The sequence below is a fragment of the Doryrhamphus excisus genome, linkage group LG19 (assembly GCF_037039965.1).
Source record: "Doryrhamphus excisus strain RoL-2023G ecotype Guam linkage group LG19, RoL_Dexc_Guam_v1.1, whole genome shotgun sequence".
Taxonomy (NCBI): domain Eukaryota; kingdom Metazoa; phylum Chordata; class Actinopteri; order Syngnathiformes; family Syngnathidae; genus Doryrhamphus; species Doryrhamphus excisus.
In genome coordinates this window covers 8656270-8679817 of record NC_136375.1, presented here as the reverse complement: position 1 = coordinate 8679817, position 23548 = coordinate 8656270, and the positions used below count along the sequence as shown (strand labels likewise).

The following is a 23548-nucleotide window of genomic DNA, read 5'->3' as shown; positions in this document are numbered from 1 at the left end:
GGTTGCGGAAAACATTATAATATTACAGGAATGAAGCACAAACACTGTGGGAATCAAGTCATATTCTTCGCATCTTATCTTATCATCCTTTCATTTTTCAGTATATGGCCCTCGGTGGACCAAATTTGGACACCGATGGTATAAATGAATGAATCAGCATTTTCTAAAGACAAAATATTTCACAACGCATCTTCATGTGCCGTGTGCACTCTGACCTACAGTATAATATGGCATGTGTGTGCACCGCCAATGTCACTGCATCAGCTATGAATCTTTTATCATAACTGGCCTAATTGCTTAACCATCCATGGGCCCGTCCAGCGGTGAATGGAGGGGGGGGGTGTTTTTTTGGGAATACCATGGAGTACACAGCAGTCTCTCCAGAGAAGTTGGAGTGTGGATGTTCTCATTGTGAACATACATGATGGTTAGCCCCTAATGCTACCTGCCATAGTACCGTAAATGCAGCCTGGCGTAGCTTCCGCTGAGCTCATTTGTAAACAAACATTCCCTTTTGGCTTGCTCACTGTACCAAATCCTCTGTGGCCACACAATGGCTGCTCGGCGTGTGTGCCCAAATACAGTGCACCTTGCTGGGTCACAGCAGGTGGCTCCCTCTGTTCAATCTCTGATAGTAGTGATATCATGATATATAAAAGTTAGTTATCTCTACCATATCGGTCTTCAGAAACAGAATCTTATCGGTATTAGTTTTAAAAAAAAAGATATAAATGAGATTGTGCTCTCTTTTTAAGGTGGATTTGGAAGTCAAGCAGCAGCACTGTGCGGCTTCCACTTGTTTTCTTTTGTTTCACATCGGAAAGCTCCTGTTGCTGTTGCATCCGTGCTTGAACAGTAGTTTGGGAAAATTAAGGACAAGAGCCTGTGGGGAGTTTTTCCACTCCTTTAACCGTCTCCCCCGGTCCCAGGAAACTCCCTGCTATTCCTTCTCTGAGGACATAACAGCTGCATATTCTCACTTTTCACTGGCTGTTTGAACTTTACCCCAAAACAAACAACATAAAGATCACCTCAAGCATGAATTAAAAAGTACTACTGGGGTAAATGTCATTTTATATTTCTTTATGAGATATTAAGTTGATAAAATATTCAATTCTGCTCAGCCATTGTTTGACTGGGAAAACAGGAGGAAGTCCCTCCTCCTCCTTCTCACAGCTGGCCTTCAAATCCAAGCCGTTGTGTAAACGTTGCCCTATGTCAATATCAGTGTGTGCCCTTGCACATAATTACAGATGCTACGCTGCCATTAAAAAAAAATGGGTGGGGGGGGGGGTGACTGGGAATGACTCCAGGCTACAACCACCGCTTGCTCTTACGTAATCATGTCATCCCGGAGACAAGTGAATGCACCACAGACGATTGTCAGGATGTGGTGCATCACCTTATAGCACAAGGGACAACCTATTTTTTTTGTTAAGACATATCCTCCATTTTATTGAAAAAGAAACCAAGAACATCTGGATTGCTCATTTTGTCACAGTGGGAATGGAGTTGAAGAGTGCTGTTGTTCCAAACGTGGCCGTGAGAGGGCGCAGTGATTACATCAACAAGGGATGCTGCTGGCCACCAGACAAAGGACAGTGAAGGGAAATAGTACTAGAAGATACTTGGGGTTATTTGAAGGTACTTGAAAGCAAACATAAGATTATATTGCCTAGAATGTGATACTAATTGAGGATGAATATGTATTTCATTTATTATCTTATTTATGTACTTTGATTTAAAAATACTACTACTAGTACTACTTCGATATTAATAATAGAAAGAAAATAAAATTTACTTTTTTACACTCGTGTCCTTTCTAATGTTTAGGCTGCATCTTCATTCACCTTGAGAGAAAGAGAGACTGCATCACACACACACACACACACACGCCTCCTCCTTTACTACCCCCCACCCCCCTCCAGGCAGTGGGAGGAGCCAGCCCGCCTGGCCTGCCTCTCTAGTGAGTGTTAAACAGTGCAGCCAGCCACGGTGCGTGTCAGAGGACTGTCTGTGCTCCCCACGTAGATGACTGCTTCACATCTGGTGTCTGTGCTGCTGAAAGAGAGACTAACTGGTCCACGCGTGATCACCCACAAGTCAGGATAAGGTGAGCATCATCATGCGAGTAGTGCTGGGCATTGCACCCCACGCTGCAATTCGCCCTTTACGCACAGATGGCAGCTTTTACGCACAGAGCGGGAGTCCAGACAGGAGTGAGTGGAATGTAGTGGGGAGTCTGCAGACTGGCTGTGTGTGGGGTGGGGGATTTGGCTCCTCAGGTGAGACAACGCGAGACTCAATTGTCTTTTTTTTGTTGTTGTTGTTGTTCCACGCCAGGTTTCTCCAGCGTGGGAAAGGATGCCGGCGATCGTAAGTAAAAACTCCGATATGGAGTTTGACTCGTTACAACCGTGCTTCTACCCGGATGAGGACGACTTCTACTTCTGTGGTCCTGACTCCGCGCCACCAGGGGAGGACATCTGGAAGAAATTCGAGTTGCTGCCCACTCCGCCCCTTTCCCCGAGCCGAGCTGCGCTACCAGGGGAGCCGGCTGCAGCCTCCCCGGAGGCGGACCCCCTAGGCTTCGGCTTAGGGGACCCACTAGACTGGGCTTCGGAGCTCTTTCTCCTGCCCGAGGACGATATCTGGGGGGCTTCCGATGATCTGGATCTGTTCGGTTCTGCTTTGGATACAAACCCAAACAACATCATCATCCAGGACTGTATGTGGAGTGGATTCTCAGCCAGAGAGAAACTGGAACGGGCTGTCACGGAGAAACTGGGCAAGGCTATTACGAGCGCCACGGTGACGGCTCCTGCTCCGGCGGTGTCAACCGCTGGGCGAGACGTGTGCGTGAAAGCGCCAGAGACTGTGAGCCGCAGCGCGGTGTCAGAGTGCGTGGACCCCGCTGTGGTGTTCCCTTTCCCCGTCAACAAGCACAGCGGCAGCGGGGACTCGAACTCTCGACTCGTGAACAGCATGAACACATCCACGAAGACAGCCCACAGCGACTCAGGTAAGAATGAGAGATGACCGACAAACACAACAACAACAACAACAACACCAAACACTCACTACGCGTAATTGGAATGACTTGTTCATATGACCGGCCCACAATCGGATTACACACACTGGTGACACAGTGAACTGACTTGTAACCAGACGCCTCTTCTTCCGGCAGATGGCAGTAAAATAGGGAATTGTGTGTCCATGTGTGAGTGCTAGGTTGCCATGTGCACAAAACAATCAGGAATACACGGGAAGGTGTTTTACTAATGCTGATTTAGTGAGATTATGGATTAATTAAAGACTATTAGCGCACTGATTGGTGATGTGTCACCAAAAGGTGCCACCAAAACATGTTTCCATGTCTTCACTGCTTCGGATAAAAACAACAAGATAGCTAGGAGTCGTATAAACAAACATTAACACCAGGAGCACAAAGACCTCCAGTTTGGCATCATCACCACAGAGGAGGGCCCTACTATTTTTTTTTTTTAAGGGGTGACAGCTTTGAACAAGCGCTCCATCTCGACAGCTGTCTCTCTGGCGCCCCTCCAAGCCTGGGGGTAGGGGCGGCGGTGAGGCGACGGCAGGGGGGGGGGGGGACTTAAAAGTGCGGTGATCCAATTGCTGCAGACGCTCTTTTCCGCCACGTCTGTAATGCTCTTCTTCTTGTGCAAGACACAATGCAAAGAGCACGTGTTGAGAATGTAAAGGGAAGCGTGGCCAAACCCACAGCTAGCTGCTTCATTGCCACTTCATGCAAAGCCTGTGGGCTCCGACTTATCACAGTCGGATGTGTGTCAACCTTCCGCTGAAGTTTCGTGGAAAACTGTTTGATGAGGTGTCGCTACGGCATTAGAGGTATTTGTGAGAGGGTCAAAGTTATGCTATCTCACTGGAAGGCTTCCGACTTCCGCCAGACGAAGCGAGATTAGAAGTATGTGAAGACTCGAAAAGGCAGAAAGCCAACTTGCCTGCTCAGCAGTGAGACTCGACGTGTCAACGCCTGCACAGCAGATTAGCCAGCAGTGACTGACACTAAGCATTAAGGCGCTTCTGCTTATGCTAACAGCATTTAGCAACACCCCCTTTATCTGCCTCCTCTATAATACCCGCTGGTGCACATGTATGACATTGTGGGAATGCTTAGCAGATGAAGTCACTCACAGTCTCTTTTGCTTTCCCAGAAGAAGAAGAAGAAGACGAAGAAGAGGAGGAGGAGGATGACGATGAGGAGGATGATGAGGAGGAAGATGAGGAAGAAGACGAGGAGGAGATTGATGTGGTGACCGTAGAAAAGAGACGCTGCACAATCAGCAAACCCGTGATCTTAAGCAGTGTCCCGAAAAGCCACGACCAGAGAGGCGCCACCTCCGGGTCGGGTGCGCCAGGCCGCTTTGTCAGTCGAGCCCCGCAGGAGCTCATCCTCAAAAGGAGCTCGGTGCACCAGCAGCAACACAACTACGCCGCACCGTCACCTTACACGTCAGACGATGACCCGGCGCCCCCTTCCAAAAAGCAGAAGACGTCAGACAGCTTGAGACAACCCACAAGAACCACCTCCTCAACCTCCTGCGCCTCTGTCGCATCGGGTCCACGCAGCAAACGCAGCTCCAGCGGGGACAGCAGCCCGCGAGGAGGATCCGACTCGGAGGACAGCGAACGCCGACGCAACCACAACATCCTGGAGCGGCAACGTCGTAACGACCTGCGTTCCAGCTTCCTGACGCTGCGCGACCATGTACCCGAGTTGGCGCGCAACGAGAAAGCGGCCAAGGTGCTCATCCTCAAGAAAGCCACCGAGTACGTCAGCTCCTTGGAAACGCAGGAGCTGAGGCTCCAGCAGGAGAAGGACAGGCTTCAGGCCCGCAGACAGCAGCTGATGCGCAGGCTGGAGCAGGCAAGGACTCGCTGACAACGCTGACACCCGCCATCCACCGCCAAAACAAAACTCACACACCTTCCCGTGGGTGACTCCGCCTCCCCCGCAGCCACCACCAAAACCGCCAGTCTGTAGATTGGTACACTGTTGTCGGCCTAAACACTTAAGCACAGACACACAAGGCCTGCATGTACACAAACATCTCAGAGGACGTTCATCACACACTAACTTGACGGGGAGGGCGGGGCTTAAAGGAGGGATACTCGGACTTTCACTGCCGCCACTTTTTTTGCACATTTGTTGACGTTAAGAATGTTTAGGGTTTACTTTTTCAATCCAGTCACATTGAGGAAAGATAAAGAACGAGGAAAGAAAAGAAAGAGGCTTTTTTTATAAATATATATATATATCATGTTTTTGGTATTATTTGTATCATTGGTTTTGTACTCACTGTGACACCAGCCGGGAGTCGGTTGTGATTCCTACAGGGACCGGTGTTCGAGGGCACTTTGTTTGGAGCGCTCAACTCACTAAGCGTGCACGTGCAAAGACGCCGTGCACACTTCTAACTTTGCCTTCACCACTGCAAAAGCGGACAAACAAAAAAAAAAACAAAAACAAAGACTTCTACGGACCCAAGCGATGCCACTACAGGTTCTCTTTCTCTCCCCTCACTCCTCGATCACACTGGTGCTCAAACCAAGTCAGTGGATGTATAACTGTGCACCTTGCTAGCCGACACTTTTGTATATAACAACAATGTACAGACAAAATACACTCAGATCTGCCTTGTTTTGTAATACATTTTGTCTTTGCTTTTTTTTTTATATATAAATATATACATGTCAGGAAGCTGCCAATAATAACTAGACTGGAAGTTTATATACCTTTAAAAAGTACTGTAAGGCCTCAATTTTTGAGCGTCATGAACTTTGTAATATAACAATATATTGTTTTTCTTCCTTGTTTTTCTTTGTATTGTATCATATTACTAATTCTACACATCTTTTTAGTGTGAACCTGATACATACTAAATTTGATACTTATATTTTCGTATGAAAATGAGTTCTCAGTAGATATCACTTTATCTTTTTTCATCTTCTATCTCAGACTTTTGTACAGCAAATGTGTTCTATCATGTACCTGGACTCTTCTTTTTTTTTTTTTAACTTGCTCTCTTTTTGTTTATATTTGTAACTATCGGGTGCATAGAATTGGGTTATACGAATATAAGATGTTTTTTCTTCTCTCCTCTCCCGATTTTTAAAATGTACATTTACTAGTGCTGCAACTCATAGCACTTTGAAATACCTCATTTTGAAAAATAAATAGACATCAACAAACAAAGTCATGTGTTTACTTTGTTGCTCATCCTGACAAAGAAATAAAGATTTCTGCTTCTGTAGCCTCACACCCACCCACACACCCACCTACACACACTTCAAGTGTGTTGGAGCACACACACCCACACACACACACACACACTCCCTCTCGCGCTCTCCTTCGCTACGTACATTGTTCGGGCTGTTGCCATGGAAACTGGAGCAGCTGCTGAGTGGCAGACACAGAGTGAGTCTTTTATTTGTCTGTTCCGTCTGTGTATTTCTGCCTTGTGTGCATGAATACAAATGTGTGTCTACCTTTTGTACAACACCCCTCCAAAATCACCACCACCTCCCTGGTCTGTGTGTGGCCCCCGGGCGCCCCGATACCCTCGACCTTGCGCGCTGGAGGCCACAATGCCAGGACAAGGCTGGATACTGTTTACCAACATCAGCCACATGGCTGTGGCCTCCTCCCCTTCTCGTTTCTCCTCCCTCCGCACCCTCTATTGCCGGGCTTTAGCCCAAATATGTGCCACTCAGGGGCAAGGCCGGGCGTTCTCTGGAGATGGGTGAAAGAGAAATCTGTTGCCACGGTCTGAGTTGCCATTCAGCGGGACGGCATGCTCACAGAGGGGGAAAAGAAAGGGAGTCGGTGTGGAGGGAATTAAAAGCGCATAAAAACACACATTGCTGATGACTTTGATTAATCCTTTTTTAGCAAACAAAGCCCCTTCCTCGCTTGACTTTCTTCTTCCTGCTCAAACAATATTAGCCAACTCTCTTAGAGCCCCCCACATTCAGCATCCAGAGGTATGCGCGCTACGTAAGACGCACCATGAAGTCGGATGACTTTGTTTTGGACCTGAGACAGCTCAAAGACTGAGCCTCTCCGCGGGGGAGTGGAATTGGTGGATTACGTAACAGGGGTCTGGTGTCTGCGTGCACGCTTAGTGTGCATGTGTGCGTACGCTACAGGAGTCTGGTGTCTTTGCAAAGTAAAGTGTGCGCCTCCCCTCATGGGATGCCCTCCCACCGCCCTCCCCTTCCCTCGCCATCTGCCTGATGGCTTATCCTACTAGGTTACCGGATGAAAACAAATCCACGAACAATAACATCTCCGGTAAACATAAAAAAATGGCACATACTCACTTCCAAACTTGAGGTTAATTGTGAGTCTTAACTGAATTTAACAATAGCTGACCCATAGACAACAGTGACAAAAATACATTTCAAAAGATTATTTTTGAATAAGTTTCTTGGTCTTGGGGTGTCAGAAGTGGGATGGTCAGCCATGAAGACTATATCCTTGGGACATGTAACTTTATGTAATAGACTCTGGAGAGAACAATATTTCAACCCAAAAGAGCTGGTTCAAACTTGGGTTGGCAGTACAACTCTTTTGTAACAAATGGTGTCAGAAGTGGGATGGTTAGCCATGAGGACTATACCCTTGGGACGTGTAACTTTATGTAATAGACTCTGGAGAGAACATTGTGTCACCCCAAAAGAGCTGGTTCAAACTTGGGTTGGGAGTACTGCTACTTTGTAACAAATGGTGTCAGAAGTGGGATGGTCAGCCATGAAGATTATATCCTTGGGACATGTAACTGTATGTAATAGACTCTGGAGAGAACAATATTTCAACCCAAAAAAGCTGGTTCAAACCTGGGTAGGGAGAACGACTTTTGTAACAGATGGTGTCAGAAGTGGGATGGTTAGCCATGAAGACTATATTCTTGGGACATGTAACTTTATGTAACAGACTTTGGAGAGAACATTATGTCACCCCCAAAAAAGCTGGTTCAAACCTGGGTTGGGAGTACTGCTACTTTGTAACAAATGGTGTCAGAAGTGGGATGGTTAGCCATGAAGACTATATCCTTGGGACATGTAACTTTATGTAATAGACTCTGGAGAGAACATTATGTCAACCCAAAGTGCTGGCTCAAACTTGGGTTGAGAGTACCACTCTTTTGTAACAAATGGTGTCAGAAGTGGGATGGTCAGCCATGAAGACTATATCCTTGGGACATGTAACTTTATGTAATAGACTATGGAGAGATCAATATTTCAACCCAAAAGAGCTGGTTCAAACCTGGGTTGGGAGTACAACTCTTTTGTAACAAATGGTGTCAGAAGTGGGATGGTTAGCCATAAAGACTATATCCTTGGGACATTTAACTTTATATAATAGACTCTGGAGAGAGCAATATTTCAACCCAAAAAAGCTGGTTCAAACTTGGGTTGGGAGTACTGCTACTTTGTAACAAATGGTGTCAGAAGTGGGATGGTCAGCCATGAAGACTATATCCTTGGGACATGTAACTGTATGTAATAGACTATGGAGAGAACAATATTTCAACCCAACAGAGCTGGTTCAAACTTGGGTTGGGAGTACAACTCTTTTGTAACAAATGGTGTCAGAAGTGGGATGGTTAGCCATAAAGACTATATCCTTGGGACATTTAACTTTATATAATAGACTCTGGAGAGAGCAATATTTCAACCCAAAAAAGCTGGTTCAAACTTGGGTTGGGAGTACTGCTACTTTGTAACAAATGGTGTCAGAAGTGGGATGGTCAGCCATGAAGACTATATCCTTGGGACATGTAACTGTATGTAATAGACTATGGAGAGAACAATATTTCAACCCAACAGAGCTGGTTCAAACTTGGGTTGGGAGTACAACTCTTTTGTAACAAATGGTGTCAGAAGTGGGATGGTTAGCCATGAAGACTATATCCTTGGGACATGTAACTTTATGTAATAGACTATGGAGAGGACAATATTACAACCTAAACCTGGGTTGGGAGTACTGCTACTTTGTAACAAATGGTGTCAGAAGTGGGATGGTTAGCCATGAAGACTGTATTACCAGGACAGGTAACTTTTAGGGAAGGACTCCGAAGAGCACAGGTTATGTAAACCAACAGACCCCAGGTTCAAAGCTCGGTTGAGGGTATGGCTCCAGTGTGACAAATGCTGTCAGAAGTGGGATCATTAGCAGTGAAGACACACACGGTGGTCTCATTTTGAAAAACCCTAGCAACAGGTAGCCGCAGTTCAAATCTGGACTGACGGTACTCCTCATTAAGAGTTAAAAGGGAATAGTTAGTTGGTATATTGGTAAAAGTCACCCTTGTGTGATGAACCTTGAAAATGGTGTCAGAAGTGGGATTGTTATCTGTGTTGTGCATTTTAAAGGACGTTTGGTATATAATAAAAGGGCCTAGCCAAAAGTCTTGAGTAATTATAGAATCCACACATTGTATTTTGTCTCTCTGTGCCGTCTGAAATAAGTCTAATTTCACAGAGTTAAACAAACATATGGCGTGGCTTTTCCCTGATTAATACCCATTATCCTGCCTGGACTCCCTGACTGGCTGGCTGACTGACTGACTGGTGGGATCGCCCAGACACACACACACACACACACACACACGACACTTGTTAATGGGCTTACAAATCTCTTGACTGCTACACATTAAAGCTGTAACGGAGATAAGGTTGCATGCCTTTTGTTTTGTTGTGTCACTTCCGATGACGACACTTGCAACATTTTATTGTCTTGTCAGACAGGGGATATGCATTCAATATGTTAACCCCCCCCCCTTTTTATGGAACAAACAATGGTATCTGTATGTGTGCATACACAACTGCGTGTGTATGTAATGTGCCCAACCTCTGCACAAAAGCATGCCTGGGCTGTCACCCATTGCCAAGTACTCTGCCATGTGTGTGAAGGGAGGGGGGTCACCATCTGTTGAGGGGTCCAGTGTGGTCGCAGGTGCTCGGAGACAGTGTGTGAGGGGCATTTGAGAGAGGGCATCATGGAACATGAATTTGTGTGTGTGTGTGTGTGTGTTTGGGTGGGAGATATAGCATGATGGTCACTTCTTCTTCCTGGGAGTCCATCGCCAACATATAGATTCCACACAAAGAGATGCCAAGCTTACAGTAATTGCAGAGCACATATAGTGGACCGAGAGGGGTGGGGGGTACAAGGGAGAAAAGGAGGCCTGAGTGTTTGATCAAAGTTTACCAAGTCTGAGGGCATTTGCATACAGATGGTACTGTAGCGTGCCCCCCCCCCCCCCCGGCATACCTTTCCCTCTCCTTATTTGTCTTTCTCTGTGTCCCATTCCCTCTCTCCCTCGCACACAAATGTAATAGGGTTTCATTGAACAATCCATGAATAGCCTTTCAAGAGTGTGCTCTGAGGAAGAAAACGGCCTTGGCCGCACAACACAGCGCCTGGAAAGAGAAAGCAAGGCCGGAGGGAGCGCGGCGAGGAAAGAAGGGGAAAAGAGGAGAGATATATAAAAAAAAAAAGTGGTGATGATTAGGACAGGATTAGGGAAGGGAGAGAGAGGGCCGACAATGGGAAGAAAGAGGCGGAAAAAGCCACTGTGAAGTACTAATTATTAAAACAAATTCCAGCGAGGTTTACCTACACATATCTATGCTAATGCCCGCTCATTCACTCACCGAGCCTGTATTGATTTTCAAATGCATTGTCGCGCCGTGTCGCTCTTATGTAAGTAAGCCATACCTCTCTTTGAAACCTTATTGACATGGACCTCGTTTGCTGTTCCAAACACGAGATGTTCGCCCAACAACGGCCGTGCTGAACCCGAGCTTGACCTCACCAACACAAAAAATATTAAAAATTTCTATAGCGTCTCAGGTTTCCGCATTATTTTAGCTTTCGAAAGTAGTCGTTGGATCGTTTGTAAATTGAAATCAGTTGTACAGCAGTCATTCAAAGATAAGCGATAAGACAGATGGGGTGATGAACCACAGCACACCAACGATTACAGACACCAAATGTCAAAGGAAGGATGGAAAGTCTAATAGTAAAAGCCTCAAAGTCAAGGTTTTTTTTTTTTTTTATCAAACTACAGGGGAAGTAACTAGAATAGCGTTTAAATATAGACCTAGAAACCATAGGCTTGCTGAGACCGGATGGATCCGTAAAACCTCCATTGAAGAGTCAATGGTATGTTCCTAAGACAAGTGTTCCCACGAGAATGGAAGGAGATGGAAAAGATGACAACAAAACGGATTTCAAACATTTTGTCTATGAAAACAGTGTGTTAGCATTTTTAGCATTAAGTATCCAAAAACGTGTGTTAACAATCAACAATTCTCCTGATGCACTTGTCCTTTTGTACATAATCTGCATGACTATTATCTATGCTGACACCTCTTGGAGTGGCCTTTTACTGTAGCCAGCCTAAGGTACACCTGTGTGATAATCATGCCATGTAATCAGCATCTTGATATGCCACACCCATGAGGAGGATGGGTTATCTCTGCAAAGGAGAAGTGCTCGCGAGCAATATTTAAGAGGAAAGGGCCTTGTGTGTACACCAAAAAAGTTCTAGATCTTGTTTGTACTTTTGTTGGGTGTAGTATAGTTATTAGTTCATCTCAGTGCTGTAGTAGACTGCACAAAATGCTTGTTGCTGGTGGGTGGCCTAAAAAAAAAATAAAAAAAATAAAAATAAACAAATAATTTGCTTGTAAATATGATTTATACTTCCAGACAGACTCGTTAAGGAAATGTCCATATTGACATAGACACACTATTCTAGTTAATATATTCTCATAAAGATTATCAGAAGGTCCGGCAGTTTATATGGATGTGTAATAGCTTCTGAATGTGTGTGTGTGTACTTATTGTGTGTATTTGGAGTAATCACTGTGTATGTACATATGCATCGCGGTTGATTCATGAGTACTGCTGCAGCGGAAACAGATAAAAAATGCGTTTTGGGTCCAATAAGCAAAACCATCCTTTATATGAGCACCATAGCGGTGCAGCTGGGAGTTCGAGACCCTTAAAAATCAATGATTTCAAAGCAGTCGATGTAAAAATGACTACATTGTTGCTTCAAAGCCGTAAAACACTGTCATTCATGAAATAGATGCTCAATTTCCGACAGCCAATTGGCTTGTTTCATTAACTTCTAAGCAGAAAGAAGAAGAAAACATAATTACAAGTGACAAATGTGTTGTTTGACTGCAATTAAGCAAGTCATTCATGCGTACCGTGTACACCCTGAGGTGGTTTGCGTAAGATTTGAATTTCTAGAGCAGGAAGTATGGAGGTTGAAGGCCTTTTGTAGGCATTCAACATAACATGAATATGGTCGATCAGGAAATATTTAATCCCTCACACATGCAAAAGTTGATATCTTGGTGTTTCTGTAGCTCTTTGGGGGTGACCTTACTTCTCGACAGTTATCTGTCAGTTTGATGGCAGGCTCGAGGATGGGCCAGGCCGAAGCCGAGGCCTTGGCTACGCCATCAGAATCCTCAGCAGGTGCCTGGCTGACACATGTGGGACAGAGCCGAGTGGAAATCGGGTTAATGAATCGTAGAGCGAGGAAAACGGCGGGGTTGCTCGTCTTTCAATACCTCCCCGTCACTATCACTTGGACCGGCGCTCATCTGCAAGCCGCCGGGAGAGGACGAGACAGGCGGGTCAGTCGGTAGCAAGATTGGGGAACAATAGATGTGTACGGGACAAAGCGAGCACTCTGATGTGTCATGGTCATTTTTTTTTTTGGGAGGTTCTTTTGTCCGTGTCGACTGGTTCTGATATTTAATAGCTTGTTTGATATTTTTACCCTGTCTAATGTCATCATCTCCTCCAACCGCTGTACATATGAGCCTGTGGCCCATGACCGCTCCATTACAGGCTTGTCTGCCCGCTGTCACTTGTCTGTGATGGATCAGGAAGCTCCAGACAGAACCACCAGTCTTCATTTTAATAATATTACTTCTTTCTGCCTCATAGAGTGAACGCAGACGCAAACGGCTGCTTCTTATTAGATTACGAAGGAACCCGTCATCTATTCCCGGTCGGTGATGACGAGATTGAGCCAATTAGTGACAAAAACCCAGACCCTTCATAATTGGGCCTATCTGAGAGGATAAAAATATATATTAGCATGTTTAATTACAGGCTTATGTCAATATGTTTGGCAGCTGTTGAGTCAGACAATGGCATTGTGCACAAATAAATTGGAGCACCCTAATCTAATCGGCCAACTTTGGTCAGGGATTAAGTCAGTGTTTCGGACATCAGCACACTGCCCGGATTACACACAGGGTTAATTATGGATGAATTCAATTAGCAGGGGACAATGGAGGAATATAGGTAATGGTATTCACAGGCAACAAGGCTGTGGGACTCACCAAATCAGGCGTGACGCTGATTACTTTAATTGGTGGCAGTGGAGGACATGACGGCGCCATCCATCACACGTAGGTTTGATAGAGTTCACCAGAGAGATCGAACCCTCAAATGTCTTTATTTCTATTGAACGACTCACAATGTGATAGCATCGGCCAATGACCTATACACTAGATTAACTCAGACATACAACGTACCCGGTCATTAGCATAATGCAAATGTGCAATATTTCCATCACTGCCTCTGTTACTACCTCAATCATATTTATTTATTTAACAACCCAATACAATACACTCATATGTGACTTTACTCATCTGTATACACCAGTCATTATTTGCACTATGACCCATTTATCATTGCACTTTTAATATTAATATATATTGACTTTCTTTTAATTAATATATCTGCAATATGTCTGCTCCTGCAAATGCTCCTGTGCAACACTATGTGTATATTTTGGATATCTTGTATATATCTTGTTAAATTGTCTTTTTTACTCTACTTTTATATACTTTTTTTTAAACTTGACTACTGCACTGAAAGGAGAAGCTCTCCAATCTCGTTGTACATCTTGTATAATGACAATAAAGGCCATTCCATTCCATTCCAGATTGTTGCGGGACAACGAGACAACTGAATTTAACCGACAATGCATTTTCACATATAAACAACATAAGCTGAGCTCAAAGATGCTAAATCTTTTCTATCATGGCAGCATGATTATTGCACAGGTGTGCCGTAGGCTGGCCACAATAAAAGGCTACTCAAAAAAAACCCAATATGTAATGACATTACAGGCTTTAAAAAAAAGTGAAGCTTTTTTCATTTGCTCGGGTGACTGACTATGTCTTTTTTCTCCCACCGGAGTTAAGCATCATGGGAACAAACAAAAAACATCTGATGGTAAGTGCTAGAAATGCAATATGGAAGTGGCAGGACTGGAACCGCACATTAACTGCTGTGTGCACACATAAACCTTGCAATGCAACCTGCACTCAATGTTCCCAGCGTCATTCATTTGCTCGGATGGGTGACTGTGTTTTTTTTCTCCCACCGGAGTTGAACAGCTGCCGCCGTGTTAATGTCCAAGAAGAAGCTGTGGTAATTCTACTATTGATCAAACCTACTTAAGATTTGTCAGATCGAAATATGATCACTGCATAATCAAAACATGTAATAGCAGCAGGGTCCACTTCGAGCTTCAACGGGAGGACACCAAGTTGTTCCCAGGCCAGCTGTGAGGCATGCATAACCCCTCCAGCATGTCCTAGTTCTGCCCTGGGGCCTCCTCCTGGCTACACAAGCCCAGAACACCTCACCAGGGAGGCATTCGGGAGGCATACGGACTCGATGCCCGAGCCACCTCAACTGGCTCCTCTCATTGTATGCATCATGGCTGTATAAATGTACTAATAAATCAAATACTATAGAAATTTTGCATATTTACACTCCACTAAGAGAGACATCCTATCCCGTCAAAGCACATTACAGGTTGTCATCGTAAAGCTAAACCAACTTGGCGGTTGGAAACGTTGCATGAATAAGACAACGCCCACTCAAAATCCAATCTGGATGATTTACTGCGTGCGGCATCTAGTGCACACATTTCCTCTTTTGTCCCTCTGTCATTTGAATGTCTGGGAGTGATTCATGTGCGTCATCGAGATGGTCCCTTCTGTCTTTGCCGTAAAACTAAGATCTCAATACAGGAACACACAGAGGAGGGATGCCACTGATGCTCTGATGCGGTGTCATCCATCACTGATAATGGCCTAGGACAGCTGTGTGTTCTCTCTCTCCCCATCACACTACAAGCTTTAGGCAAGCCAATAGATGGGGGGAGGGGTGTATTTAGTCTATCTCCGAGCAGTGTCCGGCAAACCCACATAGAAAACACCCGCCTGGGGCGAGACCCAGATAGCCAAAAGCGCCCGCCTGCATGTTTTGGCGCTATCTAACTTCCCCAGGAACCAGTGACGTACCCCTGACACACACAACAACCTCAAGCAAATTCTATGCATGAATTTCTATGCATTTTCTCATTATCAGACATGTGAATAAATCCCCACACAGACGCGCTAAACTGTTTAGACTGGAGTTAATGAAGAGATAACAGCTGATGTGATTAGTTTCCACATGAACTGACTCAGACGGCCTTCTGTGTACATGAGTGGAAGTGGGCTCCGGCAGACACCGCTGTCCTTGAAATACCTTATTTATGTTAACTAGGTTGCTTCACTATAGGCAAATTGAAATGTTATCGCGGGAATACAGAGTGGAGATTCCATGCCCTTAAACAGCTGATGTTGAAACATCTTGAAACAACCTTCTTGATGGGGAATCCATACAGCACATGGAAGGGGCTCAGGTACCTCTAAGGTTGGAGAAAATCTATTCTGGAATGCTGGTTGACTTTTTGTTGTGTCAGATCCAAGGCTGCTGGATAATATTATTCCACACTCGGTTATTTATCCGGCAAGACATAAGGCATTAGGGATATTTCAGTAAACTTGGAGTATTGTTTGTATTTGTATATGTTGCATTGATGGGCCGAGTATCCTGATCCTTGGGAATGAAAATATGGTCACCCGACGTAACACGTAAAAATAAGTTAGCCACTCACCCATCTATTTGTTTTAAACTGTTGCAAGTGTAAAACAGTGTAAAAAGAATCACATGCTACTTATGATAGTAAGTGCTAGAAACGTAATATCGAAGTGGCGGGACTGGAACCGCACATTAACTGCTGTGTGCACACAATAAACCTTGCAATTCAACCTGCACTGAACACATTTGCTCGGGTGACAGACTATGTTTTTTTCTCCCACCGGAGTTGAACAGCTGCCGCCATGTTAATGTCCAAGAAGAAGCTGTTGTAATTCTACACTTGATCAAACCTACTTAAGATTTGTCAGATCGAAATATGATCGCTGCATAATCAAAACATTTAATAGTATCTTATAGTATCTTCTACTTTCTGGTTCCGCATTTTAGGCATCATGGTAACAAACAAAAAACATAAACATAAAATTATTCTAGTACTAATCTATTTTAGATGTGTCTTCATAACTACGTGTTAACATAAATGATTAGTAGTAGCAGCTACAAGAGCCATCATTACTTTAACGTATAATTTTAAGTTTTGTTTCACTTTGTGACATGCTTAGGTCATGCGTGCATACCCATAGCTGCAATAGCTTCAGAATGGGCTCAGTAAACAATCCATTTCACACAAATGAAGGGTGAATGAATCTATTGTGAAGGCCATCTATTCTGAAAACTGTAAAAGAGTGGCAAGCATAACCAAATAACATCACAATATATGGCGTCAAACCTTTTAAACAAGCACGGCCCTTTATTTGTATGAGTCATTACACGTATTGTCGCTCCGGTAAATCACCACAGATGGCAAGCTTATGTTATTCAATTAGCAGGTGATGGCTGCAACCCGATCCCCAACAAAACAGCAGCCCTGCACACTCCCTTCTATAAAAGACACCTGTCAGAAACAAGAGCTCCACCTTTTTTTTTTTTTTTTAAAGGCGTCTGTAGAAATTCACTCTCCTTGTCTCATCCTCATTTAAGACGTGAGCACTTCAAAGCTGATGTGGTACAATGGCAGCAAGCAGGCCGCCTTCAAAAGAACAGCACAAGTTATGGCGGGGGCCGGCGAGCGAGAAGAATAGGCCTGTAAATCATAATAGGGAGGGAAATATAAAAGACGAGGCGAAGAGACGCAGTTCACCTGTTCGGTGTAACACAATCACTTAACGATCCTCAAGGCCAATTGTAAAGAGGGGAGCGCTCCTGGAGCTCGCAACCTGGCTTTGTGCGCTGCTGCAGATCATCTTCCCTCTCTCTCTCTCTCTCTCTTTCCAAAAAAAAAAAAAAGGACCTTCTCTGTGTTCCACTTACACATACACACCCATCAAAATTACCCTTACTCCTCAAAGATTAAGATCAGTGTCATTCAACGGGTTTAGAGTATCAGCCTTTGATTTGGACCAGAGAAAGGAGTGAAGGGAGGGCACAATGGAGGGGATGTCCATTAGATATGGAAGATATTTGTTTACATTTGTCTGGATAGAATATATAATTAATTATTTCTTAATAATTACAATTAACTGAGAGATTTTTCTTGTCCTCATCAATTGTACAAGGCACTGATACGGGTCCCAGAAACTGATGAAACAAGAAAGGAATTATACTATTATTTTTCAGCATTTTGCATTACATTTTCCACAAACAGGAGTTGCAGCATATCTTCTTCATGAAACTTATGAATAATAAAGACTTAAAGACTAAGATGCCACTAAAACTGTGAAAAACTAGGCTGCACTGAATGCATCACTGAGGAGGAGACACGCAGGCACACGACAATGGAGGACAATGACATCCTCTATTTACTTCTTCTAAGACATTGACACACATGCAGCATCAAAGGAGAGTGCAGAGCGTCAGTGACAAAGGAGGTGAATGAGGGAGGAAGGGAAATAAGCAAAGGGGACATATTTGATCCAAAAAGAGACTGAGGGCAGCATGTAAAACGACAACTGTACCAAAGATTACCTCCATTATTGTGGATTATCAACAATAATGGCGGTGTAAGAGGGGTAGCCTGTATTTACATAACATACATTACTTAACGTAAGTTAAGGGAACACATTTTATTCAAGAGGAGACTGAGGGCAGCAAGAAAACCGGCTGCAGCATCCAAGTTGAGAATGTACATCCAGTAACAATGGAAGTGAACAAGGGTCTCCTATTCACCTATAGTCAGGAAAGGGGACATATTTGATCCAAAAAGGAGACTGAGGGCAGCATGTCGACTGACACGGCGGAGTATCAACAACAGTGGAGGTGTAAGACGGGTATCCTGCATTTACAGTTGGTATAGTAAGGGATTTTTTTTTAATGTTTTTTATGAGACTGATGGCAGCATGAAAATAAAGGGGACATACTTCATCCAGGACTGCACGGCCTCACAGCTAGGAGACCTGAGTTCAATTCCACACACGGCCATCTCTGAGTGGAGTATGCATGTTCCCCCCGTGCATGCATGGGTTTTCTACAGGGACTACGGTTTCCTCCCATGTGAATCTTTTGTTTGTCTATATGTGCCCTGTGATTGGCTGGCGAATGATTGAACATACTTCATCCAAAAGGAGACTGAGGGCAGCATGTAAACTGACAGCTGCAGAGTACAGATTGTGGAGTATCAACAACAAGGGTGGTGTTAGACCTGATATCCTGTAGTTACATTACTTAAGGTAAGGTAACATCTTATCCAAGTGGAGACAGAGGGCAGCAGTAAAGCAGGCCACTACATCAGATAATGTAGAGTATCAACAACAATGGAGGTGTATCCTTTAGTTACATTACTTAAGGCACGGTACTTGAACACATTTTATCCAAGACGAGACTGAATGTAAATTGACAGCTGAATCAGAGTAAAGAATGTAGAGTATCCACAAAAATGGAGGTGTAAGAGGGGTATCCTTTACTTACATTGCTTAAGTTACGGTAAAGGAACACATTTTATCCAAGACGAGACTGAGGGCAGTATGTAAACTGACAGCTGCATCAGAGTAAAGAATGTAGAGTATCCACAAAAATGGAGGTATAAGAGGGGTATCCTTTACTTACATTGCTTAAGTTACGGTAAAGGAACACATTTTATCCAAGAGGAGACTGAGGGCAGCAAGAAAACAGGCTATTGCGTCAAAGTAGAGAATGTAGAGTATTGGCCATAATGGATGAGAATTAGGGTCTCCTGTTTTTACTTCTTCTCATGGTGACAATTTTATTCAGGATGACCGCTGCAGCAAAGTGGAGACTGTGGAGTCAAATACTGCAGTTTTCACAGCTTAGTCACAGCAACAGGTTCATTCAGTGAATTTCTTAAACCCTGATGAGGAAATACTTTTTTTGGTATGAGAGCTAGAAAAACAACTTTCTCTAGAATGGTTGGGTGTCCAGTTCATAAAACGAGTTAAGTGTTTAAGTGCATTTCTGTTGAACGAGGATGCTAATAGTGGAACTAGACTGCAGTACTTGCTTATTTTCTATCCACCTATGTTTACTACCACCAGTTTTTGTTTTCTGCAGTACTCTTAGTACGTAATGCATAAAAGTCATCACTCAAAGTCCCCATGCTTTCCACGATACACTGAGCTGATGTCTCCTAACCCCCCCAGTCTATTCATCTCACCTATATATGCTTAACCCTGCTGTCAGTTCAGGTAATGATGCCCAACAAACAAGTTGTGTTCTATGTTGTCCGTCCTGTCTGCCTTCAAACAAAACCCTACTGACCTCTGTCTCTACCACAAGCATTGCTCTGTGTGTCTAGTCCCTGACCTTCGACCTGGCCCATAGGTAAGCTTAGCTTTTGGACAGCACTGACCCTTTTCTATAGATAGCTTTTTTTCCACCATTGAAGTCCCCCCCACCGCTATCTCAGCTCTCTTGCATCCCCCGCTTCCAATATCCCCACCCTCAGAATAACCAGGGTATGTGACGCTCTAAATGCCCCCTATTGTTGGTAGAATGGACCTTTTGTCCGCACCCCATGCATTTGCTGACTACGGACATCCAGTGAGCCTACTTTTTGAGAGGGCTGGAAACAAGAGGGTTAGCTAAGCCATGCAATACAACCCCCCCTTCAACACATACAGAACGTTTGAGGAATTTACTGATTCTAGAACTTTTTCTTTTAAATAGCTCAGCCCCATGCTGTTGGACACTTACAGCATTTTTCCACTGGAAGGTAAAATAATAACAGAAAAATAAACAAATGATAATTTGAATTTAGTCTGCACCTTGCTGCAGCCTTGCACGCCACAGTGCAATGCATTGGTATGTTTTGTCATGCCCTTAGTCTCTTCTTGAATAAAATGTTTTTCTTTACCTTACTTTAGGTAAACAACCCTTCATCTCCCCTATTGTTGATGCTTCACAATTTCTAATGCACCAGCACTCCTCCATTCTTGGTGCCCACAGTCTCCATTTGAATAAAATGTGTTACCTTTCCTTACCCTTAAGCGAATACAGACAACACGGATACACCTCCACTGTTGTTGTGTCACAGTCTCCACTTTGATACAGCGGTTCTCCTCCATTCTTGGTGCCCGCGGTCTCCACTTGGATAAAATGAGTTCCCTTTCCTTACCCACATACAGGAGACCTGTACACAGCCAATGTTTTTTTTTATATCCCAGAGTCTCTACTTTGATGCAGCAGTACTCATCCAGTCTTGTTGCCCGTAGTCTCAACTTGAATAAAACATGTTCCCTTTCCTTACTCGCTGAGGCAAATACAGAAGACCTTTGCACATGTTAATATCCCCAAGTTTTTGGACTGTGTGATCCAATTTTGATGGACTGTTACTACTCAATTCTTGTTCCCCGAAGTCGCCTCTAGAATAAAATGTGTTCCTTTTACCGTTTTGTTTACCTCCAATGTTGTTATCCCACAGTGGCCCATTTTCGTGTTGCCCATAGTTTCCTTGAGTAGAAATTCTCCCATTCCTGTATTTTCTGTGAGAATAAAGGAGCTCATGATCCTCCATTGTTGTTGATAATGTAGTTCCCACTTTGATGCAGTGTCGCAGTCTCACTACCTGAGGTAGGGAAGATGCTGTCTATTGTTAAAGTGGCATGGTTTCCAAGACCAATAGGGTCTTCAAGCTACATTGCTACTTATGCAAGCGTGTACAAATTGACCAAATCACAGTAAAGACAGCAAAAAAATTGAAGCGGCTAAGTACATACGTGATCTCTGAAAAGTGCCTTCAGCATAAGGTCAGAGGTTATGATTGTGAGAGCCTTTCAAGAGAAGACGGCGCATGGGAAAGAAAGATAGTAAAAAGATAGATGCATCCATGATGGTGGCTGTATTAATCAAAATCAGCTCACACAGCGGTTTGTGGACTGGTAATGAATCATTCCAGCATGCTGTTTTAATAGACTTCCATTAACATGCTTTTAAAAACGCTGCCTTTAAACGTTCCTCGACGCTGAGCTTGCATTAGTGCTGAATAGTATTTACTGGCCATCCTTTAAACATGTCCCTTTAAAATCCAATCTGCTAATGTATCCAAATCATGTGGCGGTGCCGGCCCATATATCTTTAATTGTACGTCGGTTGCACTGTTTAACAAGAGTCAGGTATTTCTTTTACATGAAAAAAAAAAAAGCTGCAGGCCAACACCTAATATCCTCCGCTGTCACAATGCTGCTGTTCCACCACCCGTGTTCATAAAACAGTACCCACTCTCTCCCCCCTTTCACTTTGATTGGGCTAATTGTGTTTCCTGCTGAACGCAGTAAAGAAAGCTAGGAAGTGCATATGCACATACCCTGCAGCGTGGACACCAAGTCAAATTCCCAGTCGTAGGCGTTTTGTTCTAACAAGAGGCCATTAGAGACAATAGATAGGCTCGTTCACTTTTTGAGAGTCCAATTTACACGTTAGTGCCATGTAGTATAAAGCCTTCTCCACTACTGACACCTCTCACTTTGGTTATGTGCTAGAAATAGCTCATTAGCTCTCCATAATGTTTATTTTCAGACTCCATACTTAATAATGTAATCAAGTGATTACTAAGTGAGGTACGGCGCACATTCGAGCAGAGGTCACGCTGTGATGATATACGGTAGTTATAGTATTTTCCTATGTGAGAATGACTGCTGTGAAAAAGGTCTTTAAAACAACAAAGCCAGCAGTGGACATAGACTTGTGCATACTACTATAGATGACAGCAGTGCTCCATGAGGTTTCAATAAGGGCTCAAGTGCAAGTGTAGCACACGTCTCCAGGGGTTGCAACATCTGGCCCGGCCGGATCTAACAACTCGTCGGCGTTCACCCGTAGAGCCATCACCCGACCGCACTGTGGTTGCCTTTGTTATCACAGCCTGTCACACTCTCTCCTCTTCATCTCTCTCTTTCTCTTTGTCAATCTGGGCGAGCTCCTGTTGACCCTGGGGGGGGGGCCTCCGTGCGGTGGGAGTGGGCCGTGCCGGACCACTTCAGAGAAGCAAAACCGCACTGAGCTTCCCCGTGTGCCATCGACGGGGGTTTATTTCTCTCTGTGTCTCTTTATCTGAAACCTCATCCCTCACTCGGTGTGGTGACCCGATCTGGCGAGCCGCGGCCCTGGCTGAGGCGGGGCATTAGCGGATGGGAGGGAAGTCATATGTTTGCAGTTTGAACCTACAGCCCCAATTAGAGGCAGCTGTTGCTTCGCTATCGCACCACAGCATCGAAGAGGAAGAGGAGAAGAAGGGGGGGGTTGGATTTATGGTCTGCGTCTCCGTGGCGGCCCCTGTTTGATGTGCAGATAATTAGGAAGTGAATGACTTCCTGTGAGTTGCTGCTGGTAGGCGCAGTTCTTTGCGATAATACAACAAACAGAAGAAGAGGTGAGAGGGATGCATATAAAGTCTAAGTAGCATCGGTTGGTGGTCTCTTAGGTGTCGGGTGGTCAGTCCAAATCAGGTTTCCCCGAACGAGACTCGGCACGGAGATGAATGTAGTCAACATGTTGCCGTTGAGTTTGTCTTTTCCTTTTGACCTTTGACACCTATCTGTACAAGTCAGACGGTCGGGTTGAGCCAAGCCAACAAGCCATGGATTAGTTTGAGTAAAAAAATAAAGGTTCTCCTCGCGTTCGGTGTGGAAGCGGTACATGTTGGGCTTCTTTGTACTTCTTCCCTGAAACACTTAAGTCTTACATGAATAAATTGGAGGCTGGGCGGCACGGCGGACAAGTGGTTAGCGCGCAGACCTCACAGCTAGGAGACCAGGGTTCAATTCTATCCTCTGCCATCTCTGTGTGGAGTTTGCATGTTCTCCCCGTGCATGCGTGGGTTTTCTCCGGGTACTCCGGGTTTCCTCCCACATTCCAAAAACATGCTAGGTTAATTGGCGTTAAATGTGAGGGTGAATGGTTGTTTGTCTATATGTGCCCTGTGATTGGCTTGCCACCAGTCCAGGATGTACCCCGCCTCTCACCCAAAGACAGCTGGGATAGGCTCCAGCACCCCCGTGACCATCGTGAAAAAAAAGCGGTAGAAAATGAATGAATGAATGAAATTGGAGGCTAACGGGTTAGCTCGGTAGC

At 44.5% G+C, this 23548-nt stretch overlaps 1 protein-coding gene across 2 annotated transcripts; it reads left to right on the top strand.

The window, feature by feature from the left end:
• The first annotated feature begins 1946 nt into the window (after window positions 1-1946).
• Window positions 1947-5512, top strand: mycn (MYCN proto-oncogene, bHLH transcription factor). Of its 2 annotated transcripts, none has more exons than XM_058057655.2 (3): window positions 1947-2113; window positions 2344-3022; window positions 4203-5512. In XM_058057655.2, exons 2-3 carry the CDS (start codon window positions 2365-2367, stop codon window positions 4925-4927), a joined length of 1383 nt encoding a protein of 460 aa, XP_057913638.2. In that variant the 5' UTR covers window positions 1947-2113; window positions 2344-2364; the 3' UTR covers window positions 4928-5512. The 2 variants fall into 2 exon arrangements, with proteins under 2 accessions (XP_057913638.2, XP_057913636.2); XM_058057653.2 differs by having other exon boundaries at window positions 1948-2113; window positions 4200-5512.
• Window positions 5513-23548: the final 18036 nt, after the last annotated feature.